This window comes from Pongo pygmaeus, chromosome 19 (genome assembly GCF_028885625.2).
Source record: "Pongo pygmaeus isolate AG05252 chromosome 19, NHGRI_mPonPyg2-v2.0_pri, whole genome shotgun sequence".
NCBI lineage: Eukaryota > Metazoa > Chordata > Mammalia > Primates > Hominidae > Pongo > Pongo pygmaeus.
The window spans coordinates 72,520,169-72,547,268 of record NC_072392.2 but is presented as its reverse complement, the minus strand read 5'-3'; the positions used below and the strand labels follow the sequence as shown (position 1 = coordinate 72,547,268).

The window sequence follows — 27,100 nt, the reverse complement described above, 5'->3', positions numbered from 1 at the left end:
ATCACCTGAGGTCAGGAGTTCGAGACCAGCCTGACCAACATGGAGAAACCCCGTATCTACTAAAAATACAAAAAAATTAGCCGGGCATGGTGGCCCATGCTTGTAATCCCAGCTACTCAGGAGGCTGAGGCAGGAGAATCGCTTGAACCCAGGAAGTGGAGGTTGCAGTGAGCCGAGATTAGGCCATCGCACTCCAGCCTGGGCAACAAAAGAGAAACTCTGCCTCAAAAAAAAAAAAAAAAAATTAGCCAGGCGTGGCGGTGTGGGCCTGTATTCTTAGCTATTCGGGAGGCTGAGGCAGGAGAATTGCTTGAACCCGGGAGGCAGAGCTTGCAGTGAGCCAAGATCATGCCACTGCACTCCAGCCTGGGTGACAGAGTGAGACTCCATCCCTACAAAAAACAAACAAACAAAAACAAGAAATTAACCAGGCATGGTGGTGCTTGCCTATCGTCCCAGCTACTCTGAGGCTGAGATGAGAGGATCACTTCAGCCCAGGAGGTCAAGGCTGCAATGAGCCATGATCATGCCACTGCACTCCAGCCTGGGTAAGAGAACAAGAACTTGCCTCAAAAAAGAAAAAAAAGAAAAACACGAGCCAGGCATGGAGGCTCAGGCCTGTAATCCCAGTACTTTGGGAGGCCAAGGCTAGCAGATTACCTGAGGTCAGGAGTTCAAGACCAGCCTGACCAACAAGGAGAAACCCCGTCTCTACTAAAAACACAAAAATTAGCCCAGCGTGGTGGCACATGCCTGTAATCCCCAGCTACTCGGGAGGCTGAGGCAGGAGAATTGCTTGAACCTGGGAGGTGGAGGTGGAGGTTGCGGTGAGATGAGATGGTGCCATTGCACTCAGCCTGGGCGACAAGAGTGAAACTGTCTCCAAAAAAAAAAAAAAAAGAAAAGAAAAACACAAGTACTGGAACTCAGTTGTGAACACTTCTTATTCACCGCTATAGGAGGATAGGACACCCTGGATATATTTTCTTGAGACAAGGTCTTGCTGTGCTGCCCAGGCTGGAGTACAGTGTTGCCAGGACACTCTGGATTTATTTTCTTGAGACAAGGTCTTGCTCTGTTGCCCAGGCTGGAGTACAGTGGTATGACAATGACACACTGCAGTCTTTTTTTTTTTTTTTTTTTTTTGAGATGAAGTCTCACTCTTGTCCCCCAGGCTGGGGTGCAATGGCACGATCTCGGCTCACTGCAAGCTCCACCTCCTGGGTTCAAGCGATTCTCCTGCCTCAGCCTCCCGAGTAGCTGGGATTACAGGCACCTGCCACCATGCTCAGCTCATTTTTGTATTTTTAGTAGAGGTGGGGTTTCGCCATGTGGCTAGGCTGGTCTCGAACTCTTGACCTCAGGTGATCCACCTACCTTGGCCTCCCAAAAGGCTGGGTTTACAGGTGTGAACCACTGCGTCTGGCTGACACACTGCCATCTTCACTTCCTGAGCTCAAGCAATCCTCCAGCCTCAACCTCTCCTGGCTAGGATTACAGGTGTGAACCACAGAGCCTGGCTAATTTTTTTTGTATTTTTTGTAAAGATGGGGTCTTGCTATGTTGTCCAGGCTGCTCTTGAAGTCCTCGGCTCAAGGGATCCTCCCACCTGGCCTCCCAAGATGCTTGGAATACAGGCATGGGCCACTGTGTCTGGCCTTGAATGTTTTACATGATGACAGATGGCATGAGACTTCCTGGGCTGATTAAATGTAGTGACCAGTCAGCCATAGTAAGTGTTGGCATGGGTTTGTTGTCATGAGTTCAACAAAATTCACCCTGATTTTCCTGTCTTGTAAATGAGATCAACTTTTTATTTTTATTTTTTATTTCTTTTTTTGAGATGGAGTCTTGCTCTGTTGCCAGGCTGGAGTGCAATGGCACTATCTTGGCTCACTGCAACCTCTGCCTCCCGGGTTCAAGCGATCCTCCTGCCTCAGCCTCCTTAGTAGCTGGGATTACAGGTGCATGCCACCATACCTGGCTAATTTTTGTATGTTTAGTAGAGACAGGGTTTCACCATGTTGGTCAGGCTGGTCTTGAACTCCTGACCTCATGATCCACCCGCCTTGGCCTCCCAAAGCGCTGGGATTACAGGTGTGAGCCACCGCGCCTGGCCTTTTTTTTTTGGGATGGAGTCTCCCTCTGTTACCTAGGCTGGAGTGCAGTAGCTTCATCTAGGCTTACTGCAACCTCCGCCTCCCAGGTTCAAGCAATTCTCTGCCTCAGCCTTCTGAGTAGCTGGGATTACAGGTGCCTGCCACCATGCTCAGATGATTTTTTTTTTAATTTTTAATAGAGACGTGGTTTCACCGTCTTGGCCAGGCTGGTATTGAACTCCTGACCTTGTGATCACCCCCCGCCTCGGCCTCACAAAGTGCTGGGATTACAGGTGCAAGCCACTGCGCCTGGCTGAGATCAAGTTTTTAATTCACGATGTACCCACAGTAGAATGGAAAAGTGAAGACGACAGAAGGCATCGGTGATGTGTCAAAATCTGGAAGAATTAAATTGATTATCCAGATTAAACACCAGCAGAAACTTTTTTTATTTTTTTACTTTTTTTGAGACGGAGTCTCGCTCTGTCACCTAGGTTGGAGTGCAGTGGTGCGATCTCGGCTCACTGCAAGCTTCGCCTCGATCTCCGCTCACTGCAAGCTCCACCTCCTGGATTCACACCATTCTCTTTCCTCAGCCTCCCAAATGGCTGGGATTACAGGTGCCTGCCACCATGCCTGGCTAATTTTTTGTATTTGTAGTAGAGGCTGGGTTTCACTGTGTTGGCTAGGATGGTCTCGATCTCCTGACCTCGTGATCTGCTCGCCCCAGCCTCCCAAGGTGTTTGTATTCCAGGCGTGAGCCACTGCACCTGGCTGAACCTTTCAAAATTATCTGTTACTGCCTCTTGAAGCCAATTAGAGACCACTAACGAATGAATGAATGAAGCTTTATCCCTGAAACTTTGAACTTATAGTATCTTGAATTTCTATAGCACTTTAAAATTTTTCACAGAACTCTTTTAATCCCGTCAATAAATTTCAATTGAATAAATAATGAAATTACGTTATTTTTATTACTATTTTTATTTATTTTTTTGAGACTAAGTCTCCCTCTGTCGCCCAGGCTGGAGTGTAGTGGCACGATTACAGGCGTGAGCCACCACACCACACCAGGCCTATTATTATTATTATGCTTATTGAGAACAGTTTCAATCTGTGGCCTAGGCTGGAGTGCAGTGGCAGGATCTCGGCTCACTGCAACCTCCAACTCCTGGGTTCAAGCAATTCTCCTGCCTCAGCCTCCCAAGTAGCTGGGATTACAGGCATGTGCCACCATGCCCGGCTAATTTTTTTGTATTATTTTGTATTTTGTATTATTAGTAGAGACAAGAGTTTAGCCACGTTGGCCAGGCTGTTCTCGAACTCCTGACCTTAAGTGATCCACCCACCTCAGCCTCCCAAAGGGCTGGGATTATAGGCGTGAGCCACTTATTATCAACATCTAATATAGGTTAAACTGAGACTGAGAAGGAGTTAGATTGGACCATGTTTACACTTAAGTGTAGGAAGTGCCTGGAGCCAGGACACCTCACTTCTACATACTAAACCAGTACTTTGTATTGAACTACCCTTCCTTCCTCCCTCCCTCCCTCCCTTCCTTCCTTTTTTTCCTTTCTTTCTCTCTCTCTCTTTCTTTCTTTTAAATAATCTCCCTAACATGGTATTCCTCTTTTTGGTGAATAAAATTCTGCACCAGAAAATCTCAGGCTGTATCTAAATTTTAAAATACAGTATCTACTGTAACCTGCAGGTATTGATCCAATAACTGGTGAGAATAGTGCTTTTGTAAAATAAGGGTTGCTTCATTCTACAGAAAAACTTTGAACTCAGAAATTCCAGGACTGCTCCATTTGCTTTATTTGCACAACCTTCAAGGGCAGAGAGTCAGGGCAACTCTGTGAACCCCAAGTGATCAGTCAGGTGATGGCAATACTTAGCCTGCAAATCTACTAAAACAAGTCAGAAAGTTTCCATTTAGGCTGTACACAAGAAGAAATATTTAACTAAAGTTTAAATAGCTCTTTTTCCCCAACAAACCAATTTGTTAGTTTAGATTTTAGGTTTAAAGAGTCCTCTGGGCCGGGCACAGTGGCTCATGCCTGTAATCCTAACACTTTGGGAGGCCAACGTGGGTGGACTGCCTGAGCTCAAGTTCAAGACCAGCCTGGGCAACATAGTGAAACTCTGTCTCTACTAAAATACAAAAAAATTAGCTGGGCGGAGTGGCATACACCTGTAGTCCCAGCTACTTGGGAGGCTGAGGCAGGAGAATTGCTTGAACCCAGGAGGCGGGGGTTGCAGTGAGCCGAGATTGTGCCACTGCACTCCAGCCTGGGTGACAGAGCGAGACACTGTCTCAAAAAAAAAAAAAAAAAAAGAGTCCTTTGGAGCCTCCTTCAAAGCTTAGTCACTTAACAATTTGCCCATTGTACCCATTTTGCTATATATAAAGACTGTTCCTATATGTACCTTGAATACTTTTCTTGTTTAATGACATTGCTTTTTTTTTTTTTTTTTTAGACTGAGTCTTGCTCTTATTGCCCAGACTGGAATGCAATGACACGATCTTGGCTCACTGCAACCTCCACTTCCCGGATTGAAGCGATTCTCCTGCCTCAGCCTCCCCAGTAGCTGGGATTACAGGCACGTGTCACCACACCCGGCTAATTTTTTGTATTTTTAGTAGAGATGGGGTTTCACCATTTTGGCCAGGCTGGTCTGGACCTCCTGATCTCAAGTACCTGCCTCAGCCTCCCAAAGGACAGTGCTCTCTTATCTTCTAGAGTAGAACTTTTCCAATGGTGTCTTTCATCTGCATTTTCAGACGACAAATGGTAACTTCTCATTCCATTCTGTAACCAAAAGTTAGTAAAGTTTATTTATAAGCTTTATAAAGTTAAAAATTTCCTAGCAACACTTAGTACAGACATTATTTTTTTATTTGTATAAAGAGTTTCCATGATAAAGTGTAGTTGGGTATCTGGCATTGGTACTTAGGGCATAATAATTAATGAAAAAATTTTGAGCCCCTATGATTATAGTGACCAATCATATTTTCGGAACTCTAAATAAGATTAGCCTATCAAGGGCTAGGGTTGTGTTTTCATGTTTGTTTATTTGTCTGAGACAGAGTCTTGCTCTGCCACCCAGGCTGGAGTGCAGTAGCATGATCTCGGCTCACTGTAACCTCTGCCTCCCAGGTTCAAGCGCTTCTCCTGCTTCAGCCTCCTGAGTAGCTCTGCGATCAGCCGTGTTTTCATGTTTGTATTACCAGCTCCAAATATACACGTATTAGGACTCCACAGATGCTTACTAAGTGAGGAACACTTAGTTTGAGGATAGTAAAGGATACAGTTTTTTCTTTCTTTTTTTTTGAGACAGAGTCTCACTCTGTCACCCAGGTTGGAGTGCAGTGACGCGATCTCTGCTCACTGCAACTTTCGCTTCACGGGTTCCAGCGATTCTCCTGCCTCAGCCTCCCGAGTAGCTGGGATTGCAGGAGCGCACCACCACACCTGGCTAATTTTTGTATTTTTCGTAGAGACGGATTTTTACCATGTTAGCCAGGCTGGTCTCAAACTCCTGACCTGATGATCCACCTGCCTTGGCCTCCCAAAGTGCTGGGATTACAGGCGTGAGCCACTGCGCCTAGCCAGAAATAGTTTTGAAACTAAAAAAATGAGAAAAGGGGAATTAACTGTGCCATAGGCTCGCTTTGAACGTCATGTTACAATGTGCCACTGTCTTTCTTGGGATGTAATTATTGCATCTAGTATCTCAGGTTAAACTTATCTTTCATAAGACATTCCTGATACCAACAGCCTTTGAAAAGCTAGTCTTGGCCGGGTGTGGTGGCTCATGCCTGTAATCCCAGCACTTTGGGAGGCCGAGGAGGGCGGACAGCGAGGTCAGGAGTTCGAGACCAGCCTGGTCAACACGGCGAAACCCCGTCTCTACTAAAAATAGCCGGGCGTGGTGGCGGGTGCCTGTAATCCCAGCTACTCGGGAGGCTGAGGCAGGAGAATCGCTTGAACCCGGGAGGCGGAGGTTGCAGTGAGCCGACATCGTGCCATTGCACTCCAGCCTGGGCGACAAGAGCAAGACTCCGTCTCAAAAAAGAAAACAAATTAAGAAAAAAAGAAAAGCTAGTCTTTCAGTACAGGGATCTGGAGATTTTAATTTGCGAGCTGTTTAACTGCTAAAAAAAAAAAAAAAAAAAAATGCCGGTTTCCGCAGGGGAGCCGAAAGCTGCCTGCCGGCAGGTTTAATATCCAGCAGCGTGAGGCCTGACACAGCTCAGATCAAAGGGAAGACTGGGCTGAAAGAAATCTCGCGAGGCCCACGGATTGACCAATATTCGCGAGATTTCGATGCCCTGTCTTCTTCCTCTCTCTGGCAGGACCACGGTTTATCTCGCGAATTTTGGGAAGTTCCGTTGGGGAAGATGGCGGCGGCCTCGAGCACCCTTCTCTGCTTGCCGCCGGGGACTTCAGATTGATCCTTCTCGGGAGGAGTAGGGACTGCTGGTGCCCTGCGTCCCGGGATCCCGAGCCAACTTGTTTCCTCCGTTAGTGGTGGGGAAGGGCTTATCCTTTTGTGGCGGATCTAGCCTCTCCTCGCCTTCAGGATGAAAGCTCAGGGGGAAACCGAGGGTAAGTGACTGTAGGGGAAAGGAGGGGGCGGGACACAACTGGGGGAGCCAGTTTGTGAGAGGAGGTTCTTGCAGATGTCCCATGGGGGCCACTTTAGGGGCACAGAGTCCAGGAGAGGGAATGTGTATTAGTTTTAGATTGTCACTAAACCCTCCTTGGTGATTATAGAGCTTCGACTTTAGGGTGATGGGGACTGTCAACTTCTGTGAAGATTTAATGCTCGACTAGGGCACTTTTGGCCTAAAGTGGTGGGAGACGGGGCAAATGAATACAAAATCAGCTTACATCTTGTTCCAGAAGAGACGCCTGAATAAATTTAGGGCTGTGTGTAAACGTACTGGAGACTATTTTGGCATCAATGAAATGATTAGGTCCTTATATTTATTAGCAGCCAGCAGTTCTCTACAATGTCAAGTGTTCAGATCCTGTGCCATTGTGTATTTTTAAACTGCGCTGAATTTCGTTCTTTTATTGACCGAACTACGAACTACAGAAAAACAACTTTTCTGTGGAACTTTATTTTCTAAAGTTGTCACTAAACCCTCCTTGGTGATTATAGAGCTTCGACTTTAGGGTGATGGGGACTCTCAACTTCTGTGAAGATTTCATGCTCGACTAGGGCACTTTTGGCCTAAAGTGGTGGGAGACGGGGCAAATGAGTACAAAATCAGCTTACATCTTGTTCCAGAAGAGACGCCTGAATAAATTTAGGGCTGTGTGTAAACTTTATTTTCTAAAGTTCCACACTCCGGCTAAGATGCTGCCTTAGCATTTTGGGCATAGTTCTGTTAATACAGTGAACTGTGTTATTGTTTATCTTATCCAGTTTCCTCTGAGCTTTGCAGATTAGGGTCCTTTCCTGATTATTTTTGTATAGTTTCTGGCATGTAATAGTCGCTCAAAAAATGTTGGAGCATCGGAGTACAGATATTTATCAGTAGGTTTCTCAAGAAAAACAAGGAGTGTGTTTTGGAGGAGAGGTCGAGAGGTGAGGCCGGGAGCAGTGACTCACACCTGTAATCCCAGCGCTTTGGGAGGCTGCGGCTGGAGCATCCCTCGAGCCCAGGAGTTCGAGACCAGCCTGGGCAACATAGTGAGGCCCTGTCTCTACAAAAAAAAAAAAAAAAAAAAATTGCCGGGCACTGTGGCTCACGCCTGTAATCCCAGCACTTTGGGAGGTTGAGGCGGGTGGATTACCTGAGGTTGGGAGATCGAGACCAGCCTGACCAACATGGAGAAACCCCGTCTCTACTAGAAATACAAAATTAGCCGGGCGTGGTGGCGAATGCCTGTAATCCCAGCTACCTGGGAGGTTGAGGCGGGAGGATTGCTTGAACCCAGGAGGTGGAGGTGGTGGTGAGCCAAGACTGCTCCATTGCATTCCTACCTGGGCTGCAAGAGTGAAACTTCGTCTCAAAAAAAAAAAAAAAAAAAAAAATGGCCGGGCGTGGTGGCTCACTCCTGTGATCCCAGCACTTTGGGAGGCTGAGGTGGGCAGATCACCTTAGGTGAGAAGTTCAAGACCAGTCCGGCCAACATGGTGAAACCCTTTCTCTACTAAAAATACAAAATTAGCCAGGCACAGTGGCATGCCTGCAATCCCAGCTACTTGGGAGGCTGAGGCAGGAGAATCACCCAAACCCGGGAGGTGGAGGTTGCAGTGAGCCAAGATAGTGCCACTGGACTCCAGTCTGGGCAACAAGAGCAAAACTCTGTCTCAAAAAAAAAAAAAAAAAAGAAAAAAATTGAAAATAAGTAAATAAAATAAAAAATAAAAAAAATTAGGGCCAGGTAGTGGCTCAAGGCTGTAATCCCAGCACCTTGGGAGGCCGAAGCGGGCGGATCACTTGAGCCCACAAGTTGGAGACCAGCCTAGACAAACTGGCAAAAGCCTGTCTCTACAACAAATACAAAAATTAGCTAGGCATGGTGACACAAGCCAGTAGTCCCAGCTACTTGGGAGGCTGAGGTGGGAGGATTACCTGAATCCTGTAGGTCAAGGCTCCAGTGAGCCAGAATCATGCCACTGCACTCTAACCTGGGCGACAGAGCGAGACCCTGTTTCAAGGAAAAATTAGTTATAGTCTCAGCTACTCTGAAGGCTGAGCTGGGAGGATCACTTGATCCTGGAGCATGGGAGGTTGAGGCTGCAATAGGCCTTGATTGTGCCAGTGCACTCAAGCTGGGGCTACAGAGTGGTACTCTGTCTTAAAAAAAAGAAAAGAAAAGAAAGATGTACTCCTTGGGTGCAAGGGGACAACAAGTATAAAAATGGAAACTTCGTGAAGTAGGAGTTTTTGTCTAGTTTGTTCATTGCTGTCTTTTTAGCATTTTCATTTATTTATTTATTTTTTTGAGACGGAGTTTTGCTCTTGTTGCCCAGGTTGGAGTGCAGTGGCGCAATCTGGGCTCACTGCAACCTCCGCCTCCTGGGTTCAAGTGATTCTCCTGCCTCAGCCTTCCGAGTAGCTGGGATTATAGGCATGTACCACCATGCCCGGCTAATTTTGTATTTTTAGTAGAGGCGGGGTTTCTCTGTGTTGGTCAGGCTGGTCTCGAATTCCCAACCTCAGGTGATCCACCCGCCTCGGCCTCCCAAAGTGCTGGGATTACAGGTGTGAGCCACTGCGCCCAGCCAGCATTTTCATTTATTTTCTTCTTTTTTTTTTAATTTTCCTCTCTAACCCCGTTCAATAGCTTTTTTTTTTTTTGACGCAATGTCTCCCTCTATTGCCTAGGATGAAGTAAGTGGTGTGATCAAGGCTCATCACTGAAGCTTCGACCTCCCAGGCTGAGGTGATCCTTCTGCCTCAGCCTCCAGAGTAGCTGCGGACTGACTATAGGCACATGCCAGAAGGCTTGGCTAATTTTTTTCTTTCTTTTTTTTTTTTTGAGACAGAGTTTCGCTCTGTTGCCCATGCTGGAGTGCAATAGTGTGATCTCAGCTCACTGCAACCTCTGCCTCCTGTATTCAAGCAATTCTCCTCCCTTAGCCTCCCAAGTAGCTGGGATTACAGGCATGCACCACCACACCCAGCTAATTTTGTATTTTCAGTAGAGACAGGGTTTGACACTCCAGCCTGGGCATCAAGAGTGAAACTTAGTCTTTTAAAAAAAAAAAAGTTTGGATAGAAAACAGTCCAGCGGTATGGTATTCCTTACATCAGACCCATAATTTGTGTGTCATCTTGCCATTAAAAACGTCTTCTTTGGATGTTTTGAAGTAAAATTATTTTGGAAAATATTTTAACTGCATTCTTACTGAGATGAAGTGTGGGAATTTATTTTGCAAGGAAAACTGTGGATGGTCTTGATAGAACAGTTACTGATAACGTTTTCTGATTTAAATCATAGAGTCAGAAAAGCTGAGTAAGATGAGTTCTCTCCTGGAACGGCTCCATGCAAAATTTAACCAAAATAGACCCTGGAGTGAAACCATTAAGCTTGTGCGTCAGGTCATGGTAAGGATTGTGGTGAAGTGGGTAAAGTGTTTTGCTTAGATAATTATTCTTAATACACTAAGCTCCCCATGTAGATGTGTTCATACTATCTTCATAAAACATCTGAATACATGGTGGTTTCAACTTTAGGAGTCTATTGTATCTATACTACAGGTTGAATATCCCTTATCTGAAATGCTTGGGACCGGAAATGTTTTAGATTTTGGATTGTTTTGGATTTTGGAATATTTGCAAATATATAATGAGATATCTTGGGGATGGGACCTAAGTCTAAACACAGAATTTATTTATATTTCATAAACACCTTATAGATATAGCCTGAAGGTAATTTTATACAATATATTTAATAATATATTTAATACATTTGTGTGTGAAACTAAGTTTTTTTTTTTTTTTTTGAGACAGAGTTTCACTCTTGTTGCCCCGGCTGGAGTGTAATAGCCCGATCTCAGCTCACTGCAACCTCTGCCTCCCAGGTTCAAGTGATTCTTCTGCCTCAGCCTCCCGAATAGCTGGGATTGCAGGCATGCGCCACCACGCCTGGCTAATTTTTATATTATTAGTAGAGATGGGGTTTCTCCATGTTGATCAGGCTGGTCTTGAACTCCTGACCTCAGGTGATCCACCTGCCTTCACCTCCCAAAGTGCTGGGATTACAGGCGTGAGCCACTGCGCCCAGCCGTTTTGACTGCATTTTGACTATGACCCTGTTATGTGAGGTCAGGTGTGAAATCTTTGGTGGCATCATTGTGAATGCTAAAAAGGTTTTGGATTTGGGAGCATGTCAGATTTTTGATTTTCAGATTAGGTATGCCCAGCCTGAACTAGTAGAGTTTTTGATTCATTCTTTTTTTTGAGACCAGGTCTTATCATCCAGGCTCAAGTGCAGTGGCGCAATCATGGCTCACTGCAGCTTCAACTTCCCAGGCTCAGGTGGTTCTCCCACCTCAGCCTCCTACTATCTGGAACAACAGGTGCATGTAACCATGTCCAGCTAGTTTTTGTTTTTCTTTGAGATGGAGTCTTGCTCTGTGGCCAGGCTGGAGTGCAATGGTGCGATCTCGGCTTACTGCAACCTCCGCCTCTTGGGTTCAAGTGATTCCCCTGCCTCAGCCTCCTGAGTAGCCGGGACTACAGGCGCACGCCACCACACCCGGCTAATTTTTTGTATTTTAGTAGAGATGGGGTTTCACCATGTTGGTCAGGATGGTCTCCATCTCCTGACCTCGTGATCTGCCTCCCAAAGTGCTGGGATTACAGGCGTGAGCCACTGTGCCCGGCTTCCCAGCTAGTATTTTATATTTTTTGTAGAAATCGTTCTTTTTTTTTTTTTTTGAGATGGAGTCTCGCTCTGTCATCCAGGCTGGAGTGCAGTGGTGCGATCTTGGCTCACTGCAAGCTCTGCCTCCCGGGTTCATGCCGTATTCCTGCCTCAGCCTCCCGAGTAGCTGGGACTATAGGCGCCTGCCACTATGCCCGGCTAACTTTTTGTATTTTTAGTAGAGACAGGGTTTCACCGTGTTAGCCAGGATGGTCTTGATCTCCTGACCTCGTGATCCACCCGTCTCGGCCTCTCAAAGTGCTGGGATTACAGGCGTAGCCACTGTGCTTAGCCAGAAATAGGTTTTTATTATGTGGCTCAGGCTGGTCTCAAACTCGTGGGCTCAAGTGATCCACCCACTTTGGCCTCCCAAAGTGTTATGATTACAGTGTGAGCCACCGTGCCTGGCAGTTTCATTTATTTATTTATTTATTTTAAAGAGGGAATCTCCGTCTGTCGCCTAGGCTGGAGTGCAGTGGTGGGATCTTGGCTCACTGCATCCTCCGCCTCCTGGGTTCAAGCGATTCTCCTGCCTCAGCCTCCTGAGTAGCTGGTATTACAGGCACCCACCACCATGCCCAGCTAATTTTTGTATTTTTAGTAGAGGTGGGGTTTCACCATGTTAGCCAGGCTGGTCTTGAACTCCTGACCTTTTGATCCACCTGCCTCAGCCTCCCAAAGTGCTGTGATTACGAGTGTGAGCCCCTGCGCCTGGCCCAGATTGTCATTTTTATTCCTTAAGGCAACCAAATTCTAGCTTGAAATATGTTCTGTAAATGATACTGTCATTAGAGAGACATTGTGAGATAGAAGGATTCCAGGTGGCTAATAAGGCCCTCTCTTTTGGTACCACTATCTTGGTTTGGTCGCCATGAATTTCCTTGTCTACTTCTCAGTTTTGCAGATTCAGAAACCTAATTTTATTGGTACATCAAGGTTTTATAGAGTTTTCATGGCTGGGCGTGGTGGTTCACACCTGTAATTCCAGCACTTTGGGAGGCTGAGGCGGGTCGATCACCTGAGGTCAGGAGTTTGAGACCAGCCTGACCAACAAGGTAAAACCCTGTCTCTACTAAAAAGACAAAATTAGCCGGGCGTAGTGGCAGGCGCCTGTAGTCCCAGCTACTCGGGAGGCTAAGACAGGAGAACCGCTTGAACCCAGGAGGTGGAGGTTGCAGTGAGCTGAGATCACGCTACTGCACTCCAGTCTGGGCATCAAAGCGAGACTCCATCTCAAAAAAAAAAAAAAAGAGTTTTCAACAACTGACATACTATATGCTTATTTATTAATTTATGACAAAACGTTTGGTTTTCCAGTTTTCACAATACTGGTATTCATTGACCAGAGCACCTCTTCTCCTGTCAAGAATCAAGAGATTTCAGATTATTAATAAATTACTTTGTTTTGTAAGGGAGAATTAGAGCAGTGAGGTAGATTTATTTGCAACATGGAAAAGCCTAGAAAACTATCCTTATACCAGAAAACTGTTCATGTTTTTAGGGACTGGAATGTTTTTCAGAGAGAAACTTCTTCACTGTTAATTGGGAAAACTAGGCTAAGTTTTTTTTGTTTGTTTGTTTGTTTTGTTTTGTTTGAGATGGAGTCTCACTCTGTCACCAAGGTTGGAGTGCAAGGGCATGATCTCGGCTCACTGCAACCTCTGCATCCCCGGTTCAGGCGATTCTCCTGCCTCAGCCTCCTGAGTAGCTGGGACTACAGGCGCGTACCACCACACCTGGCTAATTTTTGTATTTTTAGTAGAGATGGGGTTTCACTATGTTGGCCAGGCTGGTCTCGAACTCCTGACCTCATGATCTGCCTGCCTTGGCCTCCCGAAGTGCTGGGATTACAGGCGTGAGCCACCGCACCCGGCCTCAAACTAGGCTAAGTTTTTTGTTCTTTGGAAGTCCCTTTTCTGGACTACATGTTCTGTTTCTTTTCTTTTTCTTTATTTTTTTGAGACAGAGTGTCTCTCTGTTGCCAGGCTGGAGTGCAGTGGTATGATCTCGGCTCACTGCAACCTCCGCCTCCTGGGTTCAAGTGATTCTCCTGCCTCAGCCTGCTGAGTAGGTGGGACTATAGGCGTGCACCACCACGCCCAGATGATTTTTGTATTTTTAGTAGAGATGAGGTTTCACCATTTTGGCCAGGATGGTCTCAATCTCTTGACCTCGTGATCCGCCCACCTTGACCTCCCAAAGTGCTGGGATTACAGGCATGAGCCACCGCGCCCAGCCTATATGTTCTGTTTTTTAGAGTCAATCTCATTTTCTTAAAATTTGGTTGTGTTTCTCAGATTACATGCAAATCACCTTGTTAAATTTGTACACTACCAAATCTTCTGAGCCATCTTATTTAACTGTTTATATCTTAGCATGTGGTCACTTCCACAGGAGGCAGATCTCATGTATTACATTTTGATTCTTCCTAATATTTCTCTAAAGGTTTTCTTGTTTTAGATGTGGAAATACAACGTTTTCTTTTTTGTTTTTGACTAAATAGAAACAGGATCTCTCTATCTTGCCTTGGCTGGTCTCGAACTCCTGGACTCAAGTGATTATTCAGCTTTGGCCTCTCAGTGTGCTAGAATTACAGGCACGAGCCACGTGCCTGGCTGAGGAATACCTTTTTCTACACTCATATATATGGATTTTTCTTCCTTTGCATGGATGGAAAGAGTAACACTTGTGGACCAGTGTTACTCTATATAGTCTACAAAGTCTGTAGACTATATTGAGTCTATAGACTGTCCTGCAATATTACTACTAGGATAATGTGTATGTTTACCTAAAACACTGTTGGCCTGGTTAATTTTCACCTCAAATGTTTTCCTACTTGACACAGGAGAAGAGGGTTGTGATGAGTTCTGGAGGGCATCAACATTTGGTCAGCTGTTTGGAGACATTGCAGAAGGCTCTCAAAGGTTTGTGAACACTTTTGAAATATGCTGATTTCACAAAACCCCCAGTTCAAGAAGGACCATTTTATACTTAAACTAGAAGTAAAAAATTGAGGTAGGTCAACTTTATATATTAGATATTGCTCTTGCATTCATTTATGGAGTTGGAATGAGCTTTTTGCTAAAGTTTGAAACATTTATTTTTGATTCTGTTTTGGAGGCTGATAGAGATTTAAAAGATAAATGATGAAGGGTAATATACGATACCTGGGGAGGCTGGGTGCAGTGGCTTGCTCCTGTAATCCCAGCACTTTGGGAGGCTGAGGTGGGCGGATCACAAGGTCTGGAGTTTGAGACCAGCCTGGCCAACATGGTGAAACCCTGTCTCTACTAAAAATACAAAAATTAGCTGGGCATGGTGGCGGGCACCTATAATCCCAGCTTCTCGGGAGGCTGAGGCAGGAGAACAGTATGACCTGGGGAGGCGGAGGTTGCAGTGAGCCAAAATCACGCCATTACACTCTAGCCTGGGCGACAGGGCAAGACTTGTATCAAAAAAAAAAAAAAAAAAAAAAAAAGATACCTGGGAAAAGTTTTTTTTTCCTTCACGTTTATTTCTGATTAATCTCGATAAGAAGATGGACTTTTTTTTTTTTTTTTTTTTTGAGACGGAGTTTCGCTCTTGTTGCCCTGGCTGGAGTGCAGTGGTGGAATCTCGGCTCACCACAATCTCTGCCTCCTGGGTTCAAGCGATTCTCCTGCCTCAGCCTCCCAAGTAGCTGGGATTACCGGCATGTGCCACCACGCCCGGCTAATTTTATATTTTTAGTAGAGACAGGGTTTTCCATGTTGGTCGGGCTGGTCTCGATCTCTCGACCTCTGGTGATCCGCCCACCTTGGCCTCCCAAAGTGCTGGGATCACAGGTGTGAGCCACTGCGCCTTGCGATGTTTTTTTTTCGTTTGTTTTTGTTTTTGTTTTGTTTTGTTTTGTTTTTTGAGACGGAGTCTCACTGTGTCACCCAAGCTGGAGTGCAGTGGCACAATCTTGGCTCACTGCAACCTCCGCCTCCTGGGTTCAAGCGATTCTCCTGGCTCAGCTTCCCAAGCAGCTGGGACTATAGGCGCGTCCCACCACGCCTGGCTAATGTTTTGTATTTTTAGTAGAGATGGGGTTTCACCGTGTTAGCCAGGATAGTATCGATCTCCTGACCTCGTGATCCACCCGCCTTGGCCTCCCAAATTGCTGGGATTACAGGCGTGAGCTACCATGCCTGTCCAGAAGATGGACATTTTAACTCTAAAAAGATTTTTACGGTGTTTATGGAGCAAATTTCCAGGAAAGCAAATGTAAAATATAAGTCATGAGCTTGATTATTCATGCTTATAATGACTAATTCTATTTTTGGGGAATAATGAAAGTAAAAACAGATTTTACTTTGATCCACCAGAAATGAACCTAATTCAGCTGAGATTTTTTTTTTTTTTTTTTTCTGGCGACGGTGTCTCTCTCTGTCGTCCAGGCTCGAGTGCAGTGGCGTGATCTCTGCTCACTGCAACCTCCGTTTCCCAGATTCAAGTGATTCTTCTGCCTCAGCCTCCTGAGTAACTGGGATTACAGGCGCCCATTACCACGCTCGGCTAATTTTTGGATTTTTAGTAGAGATGGGGTTTCACCGTGTTGGCCAGAGTGGTCTTGGACTCCTGACCTCAGGTGATCTGCCTGCCTTGGCCTCCCAAAGTGTTGGGATTACAGGCGTGAGCCACTTTGCCCAGTCTCAGCTGAGTATTATCTTCTTTACCTTTTTTCTTTTCTTTTTTTTTTTTTTCTTTGAGACAGAGTGTCGCTCTGTCACCCAGGCTGGAGTGCAGTGTCACGATCTCTGCTCACTGCAACCACTGCGCCCCCACAGGTTCAACAGATTCTCTTGCCTCAGCCTCCCGAGAAGCTGGGATTATAGGCACGCACCACCATGCCCAGCTAACTTTTGTATTTTTATTAGAGACAGGGTTTCACCATGTTGATCAGGCTGGTCTCGAACCCCTGACCTTGTGATCTGACCGCCTCGGCCTCCGAAAGTGCTAGGATTACAGGCATCAGCCACCGCACCAGGCCTTTTTTTCTGTTTTAATTGTGGTAAAATATAGGTAACATAAAATTTACCATTTTCTCTGTTTCTAAGTGTATAGTTCAGTAGTGTTAAGTACATTCATATTATTGTATAATCATCACCACTGTCTATCTGTAAAACTTCACTCATCTTCCCAAGCTTACATTCTGTAATGTCCCATTCCTGCCTTCCCCCAGTCCCTGGCAGCCACCATTCTGCTTCCTGTCTTTATGAATTTGACTACTCTGTATACCTGATATAAGTGGAATCATATAATATTTGTCCTTTTGTGACTGGCTTATTTCACTAAACGTAATGTCTTCAAGGTTCATCTATTTTGAAGCATTTATTAGAATTTCTTTCTTTTTTAAGGTTGAAAAATACTCCTCTTTATGTATATACATTTCATTTATCCATTCATCTGCTAGTGGACACTTGGATTGTTTTAACCTTTAGACTGTTGTGATTAATGGTGTTGTTAATGTTGAGGTTTTTTTTATGTTAGTTTTAATATTAATCTTTCTTATTCTATCATTAGCAGATAAATGTGTCTTAAGTTAAAGGCAGCTTGTCCCACATAAGGAGTAATGAAAACAGGAGAGGAGAAAGGTTCAGTTAATTTTTCAAATAGATCTTTTTTTTTTGCCCTTTAGTACTGCATAGGTCACAGTTAACCCAAATCAATGAACTTTATGCAAATTACAAGCATTTGAACTACTGAATATGTTTATGGTTTTGGAAGGATGAATCTTTCTGTCTTAAAAGAATATCATTTAAGTCATTTGGAGCATTCTTTGTGACTTCCTTTTTTCATCCTTTTATAGTAACATCTTTACCAGCAATGACTGATCGTTTGGAGTCCATAGCAAGACAGAATGGGTAAGTAGTCTTTCTGTAGGCAGAAATGTTTAACTTAGTATTAACTTTGGGTGGCTTTATTTATGTGTCTTCTATTAATTTTTGTTTTGATTTGTTCCTGCTAGACTGGGCTCTCATCTCAGTGCCAGTGGCACTGAATGTTACATCACGTCAGATATGTTCTATGTGGAAGTGCAGTTAGATCCTGCAGGACAGCTTTGTGATGTAAAAGTGGCTCACCATGGGGAGAATCCTGTGGTATGTGTTGTTGATATTTCACTGGAATCTGTGGGGTTTACTTAGGGACATTAATTTTAAAATGAATTGTTGGGGTTTAAATAGCTTGGGTTTAGGTTTTTTCATGAGCCACTGTAGAGATGATGTGATGGGCTACAAAATCAACAGCTATAGAATGGGATTTAGAAAATATGGGTCCCATCTCTGACATCATCCAAAGGCTTTGACAAGTGGAAACACCATAGGAACCCTTTTCCCTTTCTCTCTTTCTTTCTTTCCTTCTTTTTCTTTTTTTCTGAGGCAGAGTCTCGTTCTGTCGCCTGGAGTGCAGTGGCATGATCTCGGCTCACTGTAATCTCTGCCTCCTGGATTCAAGCGATTCTCCTGCCTCAGCCTCCCAAGTAGCTGGGATTACAGGTGTGTGCCACCACGCCTGGCTAATTTTTGTATTTTTAGTAGCGACGGGGTTTCCCTGTGTTGGCCAGGCTGGTCTCCAGCTCCTGACCTCAAGTGATCCACCTGCCTCAGCCTCCCAAAGTGTTGGGATTACAGGCGTGAGCCACTGCACCGGCAGGAACCCTTTTCATTTCATATCAACAAACATGAGCCGCGATTGAACAATAGGTGCTGGGGATACAGAAATAAATGACTCAGGGTTACTACCTTCAAAGAGATTATAATCAAGAACAGATGATCTGAAAAATTATGTAATAGAGATGAATGTAAAATCTGTGTAACCAGACAATTTGATATGAATTCCATGTATGGCATTAGAGTTCCTAATGTTTTAAACAAGCTACTGAAAGTAGATTCTTTTAAAAACTATTTCATATGCTTTGACTTTAAATTTCTCACCCTAATCCTATGGTTCACCAAGTAGGAAGAAGATGCTTTTTAATATTTTAATATGAGGGCCATCTGTAGTTTAATGGTTTTGTTGTAAAACATGTGCTATAGAAAAAGAGAAAGGCTTTTGATATCTTCAAAGTTGCTAAAGTAGTTTTAATGTTTTAACATAATTTCTTTGATTTCAGAGCTGTCTGGAGCTTGTACAGCAGCTAAGGTGAGCAAATGCGATTTATATTCCTTGATATTGACAGACAGTTCTGTTCTTTACAGCTGGCTTTTAAGACTGGTCAGAAGTTATTCTCCTCAGGAACAAGTTTATTTTCTTGGGCAAAGATTTTTAAGAGTCTGTACTTAATCACGTCCTGAATTGACATAGCATAGCTTTTCACCCTACTCTATCCCAGGGTTTTTTTGTTTTTGTTTTTGTTTTGAGATGGAGTCTTGCTCTATTGCCCAGGCTGGAGTGCAGTGGCGCAATCTCAGCTCACTGCAACCTCTGCCTCCTGGGTTCAAGCGATTTTCCTGCCTCAGCCTCCCGAGTAGCTGGGATTACAGGTACCTACCACCACGCCTGGCTAGGCGTGGGACTAGCGGCTGGGACTGCATGTGTGTGCCACCATGCCCAGCTAATTTTTGTATTTTTAATAGAGACTAGGTGGCTGGGTGTGGTGGCTCACGCCTGTAATCCCAGCACTTTGGGAGGCTGAGGCAGGTGGATCCACGAGGTCAGGAGTTCAAGACCAGCCTGGCCAAGATGGTGAAACCCCATCTCTATTAAAAATATAAAATTTAGGCTGACACCTGTAATCCCAGCACTTTGGGAGGCTGAGGCGGATGGATCATGAGGTAAGGAGATCGAGACCATCCTGGCTAACATGGTGAAACCCCATCTCTACAAAAAAAAAAAAAAAATACAAAAAATTAACTGGGTGTGGTGGCAGGCGTCTGTGGTCCCAGCTACTCGGGAGGCTGAGGCAGGAGAATGGCGTGAACCCGGGAGGCGGAGGTTGCAGTGAGCTGAGATTGTGCCACTGCACTCCAGCCTGGGTGACAGAGCAAGACTCCATCTCAGAAAAAAAAAAAAAAAATAGAGACGAGGTTTCGCCATGTTGGCCAGGCTGATCTTCAAATCCTGACCCCACGTCTCCCCAAAGTGCTGGGATTACAGTTGTGAGCCACCATGCTGGGCCCTTTTCTTTTCTTTTTTTTTTTTTTTTGAGATGGAGTTTTGTTCTTGTTACCCAGTCTGGAGTATAATGGTGTGGTCTCGGCTCACTGAGCACCTGGCCCCTTTTCTGTTTTTTTATTTTTATTTTTATTTTTTTGGTGAGACGGAGATTTACTTTTGTTGCCCAGGCTGGAGTGCAATGGCAAGATCTCGGCTCACTGCAAGCTCCGCCTCCTGGGTTCACACCATTCTCTTGCCTCAGCCTCCTGAGTAGCTGGGACTACAGGCGCCCGCCACCATGCCTGGCTAATTTTTTGTATTTTTAGTAGAGACGGGGTTTCACTGTGTTAGCCAGGATGGTCTTGATCTCCTGACCTCGTGATCTGCCGGCCTCAGCCTCCCAAAGTGCTGGGATTATAGGCGTGAGCCACTGCGCCCGGCCCCTGTTTTTTTAAGTTTTAATTTTTTTTTCTTATTTTGCCTCAGATTCCCAACAGAAAGATATCCCAGGGTCTCTTAAACTTGGTACTAATGACAATTTGGATTGGAAAATTCTTTGCTCCTGGGTGGCCTGGTGCATTCTATTATGTTTAATAGCATCCCTGGCCTCTTCATTAGTTGCCAGTAGTATCTCCTTAGTTGTTACAACCATGTCTCCTGGGGCGCAAAATCACCCCTGGTTGGGAATTGGTGATCTAGGTTTAGGAATTCCATATAGCTGGGGGCGGTGGCTCATGCCTATAATCCCAACAATTTGGGAGGTCGAAGTGGGCAGATCACCTGAGGCCAGGAGTTCAAGACCAGCCTAGCCAGCCTGGCGAAACCCTGTCTCTACAAAAAATACAAAAATTAGCTGAATGTGAGGCCGGGCACGATGGCTTATGCCTGTAATCTCAGCACTTTGGGAGGCCGAGGCAGGCGGATCACCTGAAGTCGAGAGTTTGAGACCAGCCTGACCAACACGGAGAAACCCCGTCTCTACTAAAAATACAAAATTAGCTGTGCATGGTGGCACATGCTTGTAATCCCAGCTACTTGGGAGGCTGAGGCAGGAGAATCGCTTGAACCCGGGAGGCAGAGGTTGTGGTGAGCCAAGATCGTGCTATTACAGTCCAGCCTGGGCAACAAGAACAAAACTCTGTCTCAAAAAAAAAAAAAAAGTAGCTGAGCGTAGTGGCTCACGTGTAATCCCAGCTACTCGGGAGGCTGAGGCACAAGATGGCTTGAGCCTGGGAGGTGGAGGTTGCAGTGAGCTGGGATCACATCACTGCATTCCAGCCTGGGTGACGGAGCGAGACTGTCTCAAAAAAAAAAATTAATAATAATAAAGAGTTACATGTGGAACCAAATAAATAGAAGGTAATCATTGAATCAGAGAAGGCTTGATAATTGAGTATAATACCATGAAAATAACTTTTTCGCTTTGATTTTGGGAAAAATTGTTTCATTTAGAAGGTATATGTGTGTTATAGTAAAAGTGCTAGGCTTGAAGACAGTCGCTTTTAGCAGATAGTGGATTTTTTCACTTTTAATTGAGTGGAAATTTCTGTACTTAAATTTAAACTCAGAATTAAGACTTTTGGGGCATTTAAGGAAGTTATTATATACACTTTGTTTTGAGCATAGCGAAGTTCTCAGGCACCACATGAGGATGTCTTAGAGTGTTCACATTGAGGAAATAAGTTGTGTATGTGTGTGTTCAAAAGCGTTTTTTTTTTTCTTTTTTCTTTTTTTTGAGTTGGACTCTCGCTCTGTCGCCCAGGCTGGAGTGCAGTGGTGTGCTCTTTGCTCACTGCAAGCTCCGCCTCCCGGGTTCTCGCCATTCTCCTGCCTCAGCCTCCCAAGTAGCTGGGACTACAGGCACCTGCCACCACGCCTGGATAATTTTTGTATTTTTAGTAGAGACGGGGTTTCATCGTGTTAGCCAAGATGGTCTCGATCTCCTGACCTCGTGATCTGCCCGCCTCGACCTCCCAAAGTGCTGGGATTACAGGCGTGAGCCACCGCGCCTGGCCTTTTTTTTTGAGATGGTGTCTCACTCTGTTGCCCAGGCTGGAGTACAGTGGCGTAATCTCGGCTCACTGCAACCTCCCCCTCCCGGGTTCAAGCGATTTTCCTGCCTTAGCCTCCTGAGTAGCTGGAATTACGGGTACCTGCCATTATGCCTGGCTAATTTTTGTAGTATCCAGGCATGGTGAAACCTTATGTCTACTAAAAATACAAAAAATTAGCTGGGTGTGGTGGTGCTCGTCTGTAATTCCAGCTACACAGGAGGCTGAGGCTGGAGAATCGTGTGAACTCAGGAGGCGGAAGTTGTAGTGAGCTGAGATGGTGCCATCGCCATGGGACTCCAGCCTGGATGACAGAGTGAGACTCTTTCAAAAAAGACAAAGAGAAAAAAAGAAACAATGTTGACTTTTACCTGATATTACCATTTAGTATAGATGGTAATATTAAGTTAAAGAATATATTTTGCTGCTACTCGTTTCTTTTTACTGTCTTAATAGCAGTGTTGACTGTAAGTGCTCAGTAAATGCTCACAGAATGTCTGCTCAAGTGTCTGACATTGTCATGGCAGTTTAGCTTTCCAGAGAGCTTTTTTTTTCAAGTTTGAAAAAATATATCAAGAGTTAGAATTGTGGAGATGTATTGGATTCCTAAACCTATGCACAAAAGCCCATTTGTCCGACAATCGAAGCCTGAATATTGGGTCCTAGAAAGCCAGAGGTCACAGTAGTAGTTTATGTTTTCTAGGGTAGATCTGGTCATAGCAATATTTTCTAATGGGTAGTTTGCCTCGAGAGTACCCACTGCCTTTTCTCTAGGTCTCCATCTCTGTCCTAGTATTTATTTTCCCTCTCATCTTTGCTCTCATGTTGCTGTGTACCCATAAGTGTTGTGTCTTCCCAATTTTCTTTTTTTGAGACAGAGTCTTGCTCTGTCGCCCAGGCTGGAGTGCAGTGGCGCGATCTCAGCTCACTGCAAGCTCCGCCTCCTTGGTTCATGCTGTTCTCCTGCCTCAGCCTCCTGAGTAGCTGGGACTACAGGTGCCCGCCACCACACATGGCTAATTTTTTTTTTGTATTTTTATTAGAGATGGGGTTTCACCATGCTAGCCAGGATGGTCTCGATCTCCTAACCTCATGATCCACCCACCTTGGCCTCCCAAAGTGCTAGGATTACAGGCGCGAGCCACCGTGCCTGTCCCTTCCCAATTTATTTTCTTCTTATTATCTCTGCAATCAAAAGTTTTATTTTTGTTGACATCCAAATTCAGTTACATATTTGGAGGAAAGGAGCTGGGTGTGGTGGTGCACACCGGTTGTTGAAGGTGAGAGGTTGAAGTGAGAGCATTGCTGAAGTCCTGGAGTTAGAGTCTGGCCTGGGCAACATCGGGAAACCCCGTCTCTGCAAAAAAATTAATAAAAAGGGAAAAGAAAAGAAAGTTGTTAATGATTGATTTAAATCAGGTTTCATTACTTGGGAGCTAATAAAACACCTGGTAAAGAGGTTTTGCCCACCTTCCTTTTAACTTTCACACTGCTTATTAGCACCTTCTCCAGAAAAAATGGAGCAGAGAGACAAAGAAAAATATTTTCTTTTCTTTTGCTGCTTTTCATTGATGCTAGAAAACTTTTGAGGAAAACAGTTAAAGCTGATTATTAAAATCAGTTTTATATAGCTGTGATTTTTGGCACTTTGTTGTAAGATTGAGTAGTAATTTTATGTTTTATTTTCCTCTCTTTCCCCTCTTCCCTGAACTCCTTATAGGGAAAAAAATTTTGATGAATTTTCTAAGCACCTTAAGGGCCTTGTTAATCTGTATAACCTTCCAGGGGACAAGTAAGTATTTTTAATATTTTTGCTTTTGTTTGTAAAAATCAGTATAAATCTATAAGCCACCTTATGCCTAGAAATTTGCCACCTCTTCTGCTATTTGTCACTCCTAGTTTCTACTTATACTGCAATCTGTAGCTCAGCTTCCAACATTAGGCCTTTCAAAGATATCTTCAATAGGCAGTGCCTGCATTAATCGATCATAATGCTGGAAGACAGAATGTAATCTTTTGAGATGTCCAACATTCCAATTTCCAGGCTGAAAGGAATTAGTTGTTGTGGAACTGGCTTTAATTCTATTTTTAACCTACCTGGGATTCTATTAATGTATGTGGCTTTTTAAAACAGAGATGAAAATAAGCTTTGAAGTGCTAAAAATAGGCTTTAATAGTAGTGAAGCCAGTCAAAGTGGCCCATGCCTCTAATCCCAGTACATTGGGAGGCCAAGACAGGAAGATTTCTTGAGCTCGGGAGAGCAATACCAGCCTGGGCAACATAGTGAGACCCTGTCTCTAGCAGAAAGACAACAGCAACAGCTTAGATGGGTGGTGATGAGTGCCTGTAGTCCCAGCTACTTGGGAGGCTAAGGTGGGAGGATCACTTCAAACTAGTAGTTTGAGGGTGCAGTGAGCAGTGATTGCGTCACTGTGCTCCAGCCTGGTTGACAGAGCGAGATGCTGTCTCAAAAAAAAAAAAAAAAAAATATATATATATATATATATATATATGTAGTAACAAAAAAAATTTTATTTTAAAAATTAATGTTTTAGGCTGGGCACAGTAGCTCACCCCTTTAATCCTGGCACTTTGGGAGGCTGAGGTGGGTGGACCACCTGAGGTCCAGTCAAGAATTAATGTTTTAAAATGTTTTTTTTTTTCTTTTTTTTTTAATATGGATTGTCGCTCTGTCACCCAGGCTGGAGTGCAGTGGCATGACCTCAACTCACTGCAGCCTCCACCTCCCGTGTTCAAGCAGTTCTCCTGCCTCAGCCTTCCGAGTAGCTGGGTTTACAGGTATGCGCCACCACGCCCGGCTAATTATTATTATTATTTTTTGAGACGGATTCTTGCTCTGTCGCCCAGGCTGCAGTGCAGTGGTGCCATCTCGGCTCACTGCAACCTCCGCCTCCTGGGTTCAAGCGATTCTCCTGCCTCAGCCTCCCGAGTAGCTGGGATTAAAGGCGCCCGCCACCGACCTGGCTAAGTTTTGCCTTTTTAGTAGAGGTGGGGTTTCACCATCTTGGCCAGGCTGGTCTCGAACTCCTACCTTGATCCACCCACCATGGCCTCCCAGAGTGCTTGGATTATAGGCGTGAGACATTGCGCCCAGCCACCTGGCTAATTTTTGTATTTTTAGTAGAGACAGGGTTTTACCATGTTGGTCAGGCTGGTCTCAAACTCCTGACCTCACGTGATCCACCCGCCTCAGCCTCCCAAAGTGTTGGGATTACAGGCGTGAGCCACTGCGCCTGGCCAGTTTTTTTTTTTTTTTTTTTTTTTTTGAGACAGAGTCTTGCTCTGCCATCAGGCTGGAATGCAATGGCACGATCTCGGCTCACTGCAACCTCCACCTCCCGGGTTCAAGCAATTCTCTTGCCTTAGTCTCCCAAGTAGCTGGGACTACAGGCACACGCTGCCACGCCTGGCTAATTTTTTTTTTTGTATTTTATTAGAGACGGGGTTTCACCATGTTGCCCAGGCTGGTCTCAAACTCCTGAGCTCAGGCAATCCGCCCACCTCAGCTTCCCAAATTGCTAGGATTATAGGCGTGAGCCACTTGCGCCTGGCCAGTTTTTAAAAATATATATATATATTTTTGCCTTCAATTTAGACTTGCTCTTTAGGCCTTCTATGTCACTGTTTGTGTCTGTATGTATATATGTGTATTTTTCAACTTTTTTGTTTTTTTTTGAGATGGAATCTTGTTCTGTCGCCCAGGCTGGAGTGCAGTGGTATGATTTTGGCTCACTGCAACCTCCACCTCTCGGGTTCAAGCAATTCTTCTGCCTCAGCCTTCCGAGCAGCTGGGATTACAGGTGCCTGCCACCACGCTCGGCTAATTTTTGTAGTTTTAGTAGAGACAGGGTTTTGCCATGTTGGCCAGGCTGGTCTCAAACTCCTGACCTCAGGTGATCTGCCCGCCTCAGCCTCCCAAGGTGCTGGGATTACAGGCTGAGCCACCCCGCCTGGTCATATTTTTCAACTATTAACTCATGTTCTTCTCATCTACTCTCCAGCAAACTGAAGACTAAAATGTACTTGGCTCTCCAATCTTTAGAACAAGATCTTTCTAAAATGGCAATTATGTACTGGTAAGATTTCTAAAACCTTAATTCTACATGATCCCTTGAGTTTTTCTCTGGGGAGATTAGGGTCCTATCTTATACGTCTCTATTAAGCCTGTATGATAATATGTCCTTTCTCTTCCGAAATGATGATTGTATTTGAACTTCTGAGTATCAGTATTGTTAAGTTGTTGGTTACCATAGGTTTTATCTCAAGACTCATCAGACCTGGAGTCCCATCTGAGAAATAATAGTCTAAGTGTAATTTTTGTTCACCATAATACATACTGGTGTGTACTTGGAAATAATCTCTTTACTTTGGAGGTGAAATACATTCGCTATATGCTCAATTACAAGACAGAACCATTATGATAGTATTATAAGACTTTGGGCCGGGCGTGGTGGCTCACGCCTGTAATCCCAGCACTTTGGGAGGCCGAGGCGGGCGGATCACCTGAGGTCACGAGTTCGAGACCAGCCTGCCCAACATGGTGAAACCCCGTCTCTACTAAAAATACAAAAAATTAGCCGGGCGTGGTGGCGGGCGCCTGTAATCCCAGCTACTGGGAGGCTGAGGCAGGAGAATCACTTGAACCTTGGAAGCGGAGGTTGCGGTGAGCTGAGATTGCACCACTGCACTTCAGCCTGGGCGACAAGAGCGAAACTCCGTCTCAAAAAAAAAAAGAAAAGACTTCGGAGAGGTGAACTCAATATCACAGTGTGTACCAAGACCCTCAGGGATTAAATATAAGCAAACATAGATCACTTGTCTTACAGGAAAGCAACTAATGCTGGTCCCTTGGATAAGATTCTTCATGGAAGTGTTGGCTATCTCACACCAAGGAGTGGGGGTACGTGATCCTATTTTGCTTGTTTAGAAACATGTCTAATTTAAGTTGAGGGTCATTACTTTTCATTTCACCTTTAGTTTGTTTGTTTATTTTTTTGAGACAGAGTCTCACTTTGTTGCCCAGGCTGGAGTGCAGTGGCATGATCTCGGCTTACTGCTCCCTCCACCTCCTGGGGTCAAGTGAGTCTCATGCCTCAGTCTCCTGAGTAGCTGGGATTACAGGTGTGCACCACAATAGCCAGCTAATTTATTCTATTGTTGGTAGAGACAGGGTTTCACTGTTTTGGCCAGGCTGGTCCTGAACTCCTCGCCTCCACTGATCGGCCTACCTTGGTCTCCCAAAGTGCTGGGATTACAGGCATGAGCCACTGCGCCCAGCCTATTTATTTGTTAATTTTTATTCTTTTTTTTTTTTTTTTTTTTTGAGATGGAGTCTCGCTCTGTCGCCCAGGCTGGAGTGCAGTGGCGCGATCTCAGCTCACTGCAAGCTCCGCCTCCCAGGTTCACGCCATT

General features: G+C 44.8%; 1 protein-coding gene across 2 annotated transcripts in view; it reads left to right on the top strand.

Moving 5' to 3' along the window:
- The first annotated feature begins 6,440 nt into the window (after nucleotides 1–6,440).
- MED1 (mediator complex subunit 1) overlaps nucleotides 6,441–27,100 on the top strand; it is a 46,990-nt gene continuing 26,330 nt past the window's right edge. Inside the window, exons 1-9 of one of the 2 annotated variants that reach the window (XM_054457221.2) lie at nucleotides 6,441–6,712; nucleotides 10,067–10,173; nucleotides 14,340–14,418; nucleotides 17,328–17,382; nucleotides 17,487–17,619; nucleotides 18,633–18,661; nucleotides 23,387–23,458; nucleotides 25,690–25,764; nucleotides 26,515–26,588. In XM_054457221.2, the coding sequence (XP_054313196.1) occupies nucleotides 6,688–6,712; nucleotides 10,067–10,173; nucleotides 14,340–14,418; nucleotides 17,328–17,382; nucleotides 17,487–17,619; nucleotides 18,633–18,661; nucleotides 23,387–23,458; nucleotides 25,690–25,764; nucleotides 26,515–26,588 (649 nt within the window). In that variant the 5' untranslated portion in view covers nucleotides 6,441–6,687. Of the gene's footprint in view, nucleotides 6,713–10,066; nucleotides 10,174–14,339; nucleotides 14,419–17,327; nucleotides 17,383–17,486; nucleotides 17,620–18,632; nucleotides 18,662–23,386; nucleotides 23,459–25,689; nucleotides 25,765–26,514; nucleotides 26,589–27,100 lie in introns of those variants that run through there. The other variant, XM_063656847.1, reaches the window with a different exon arrangement.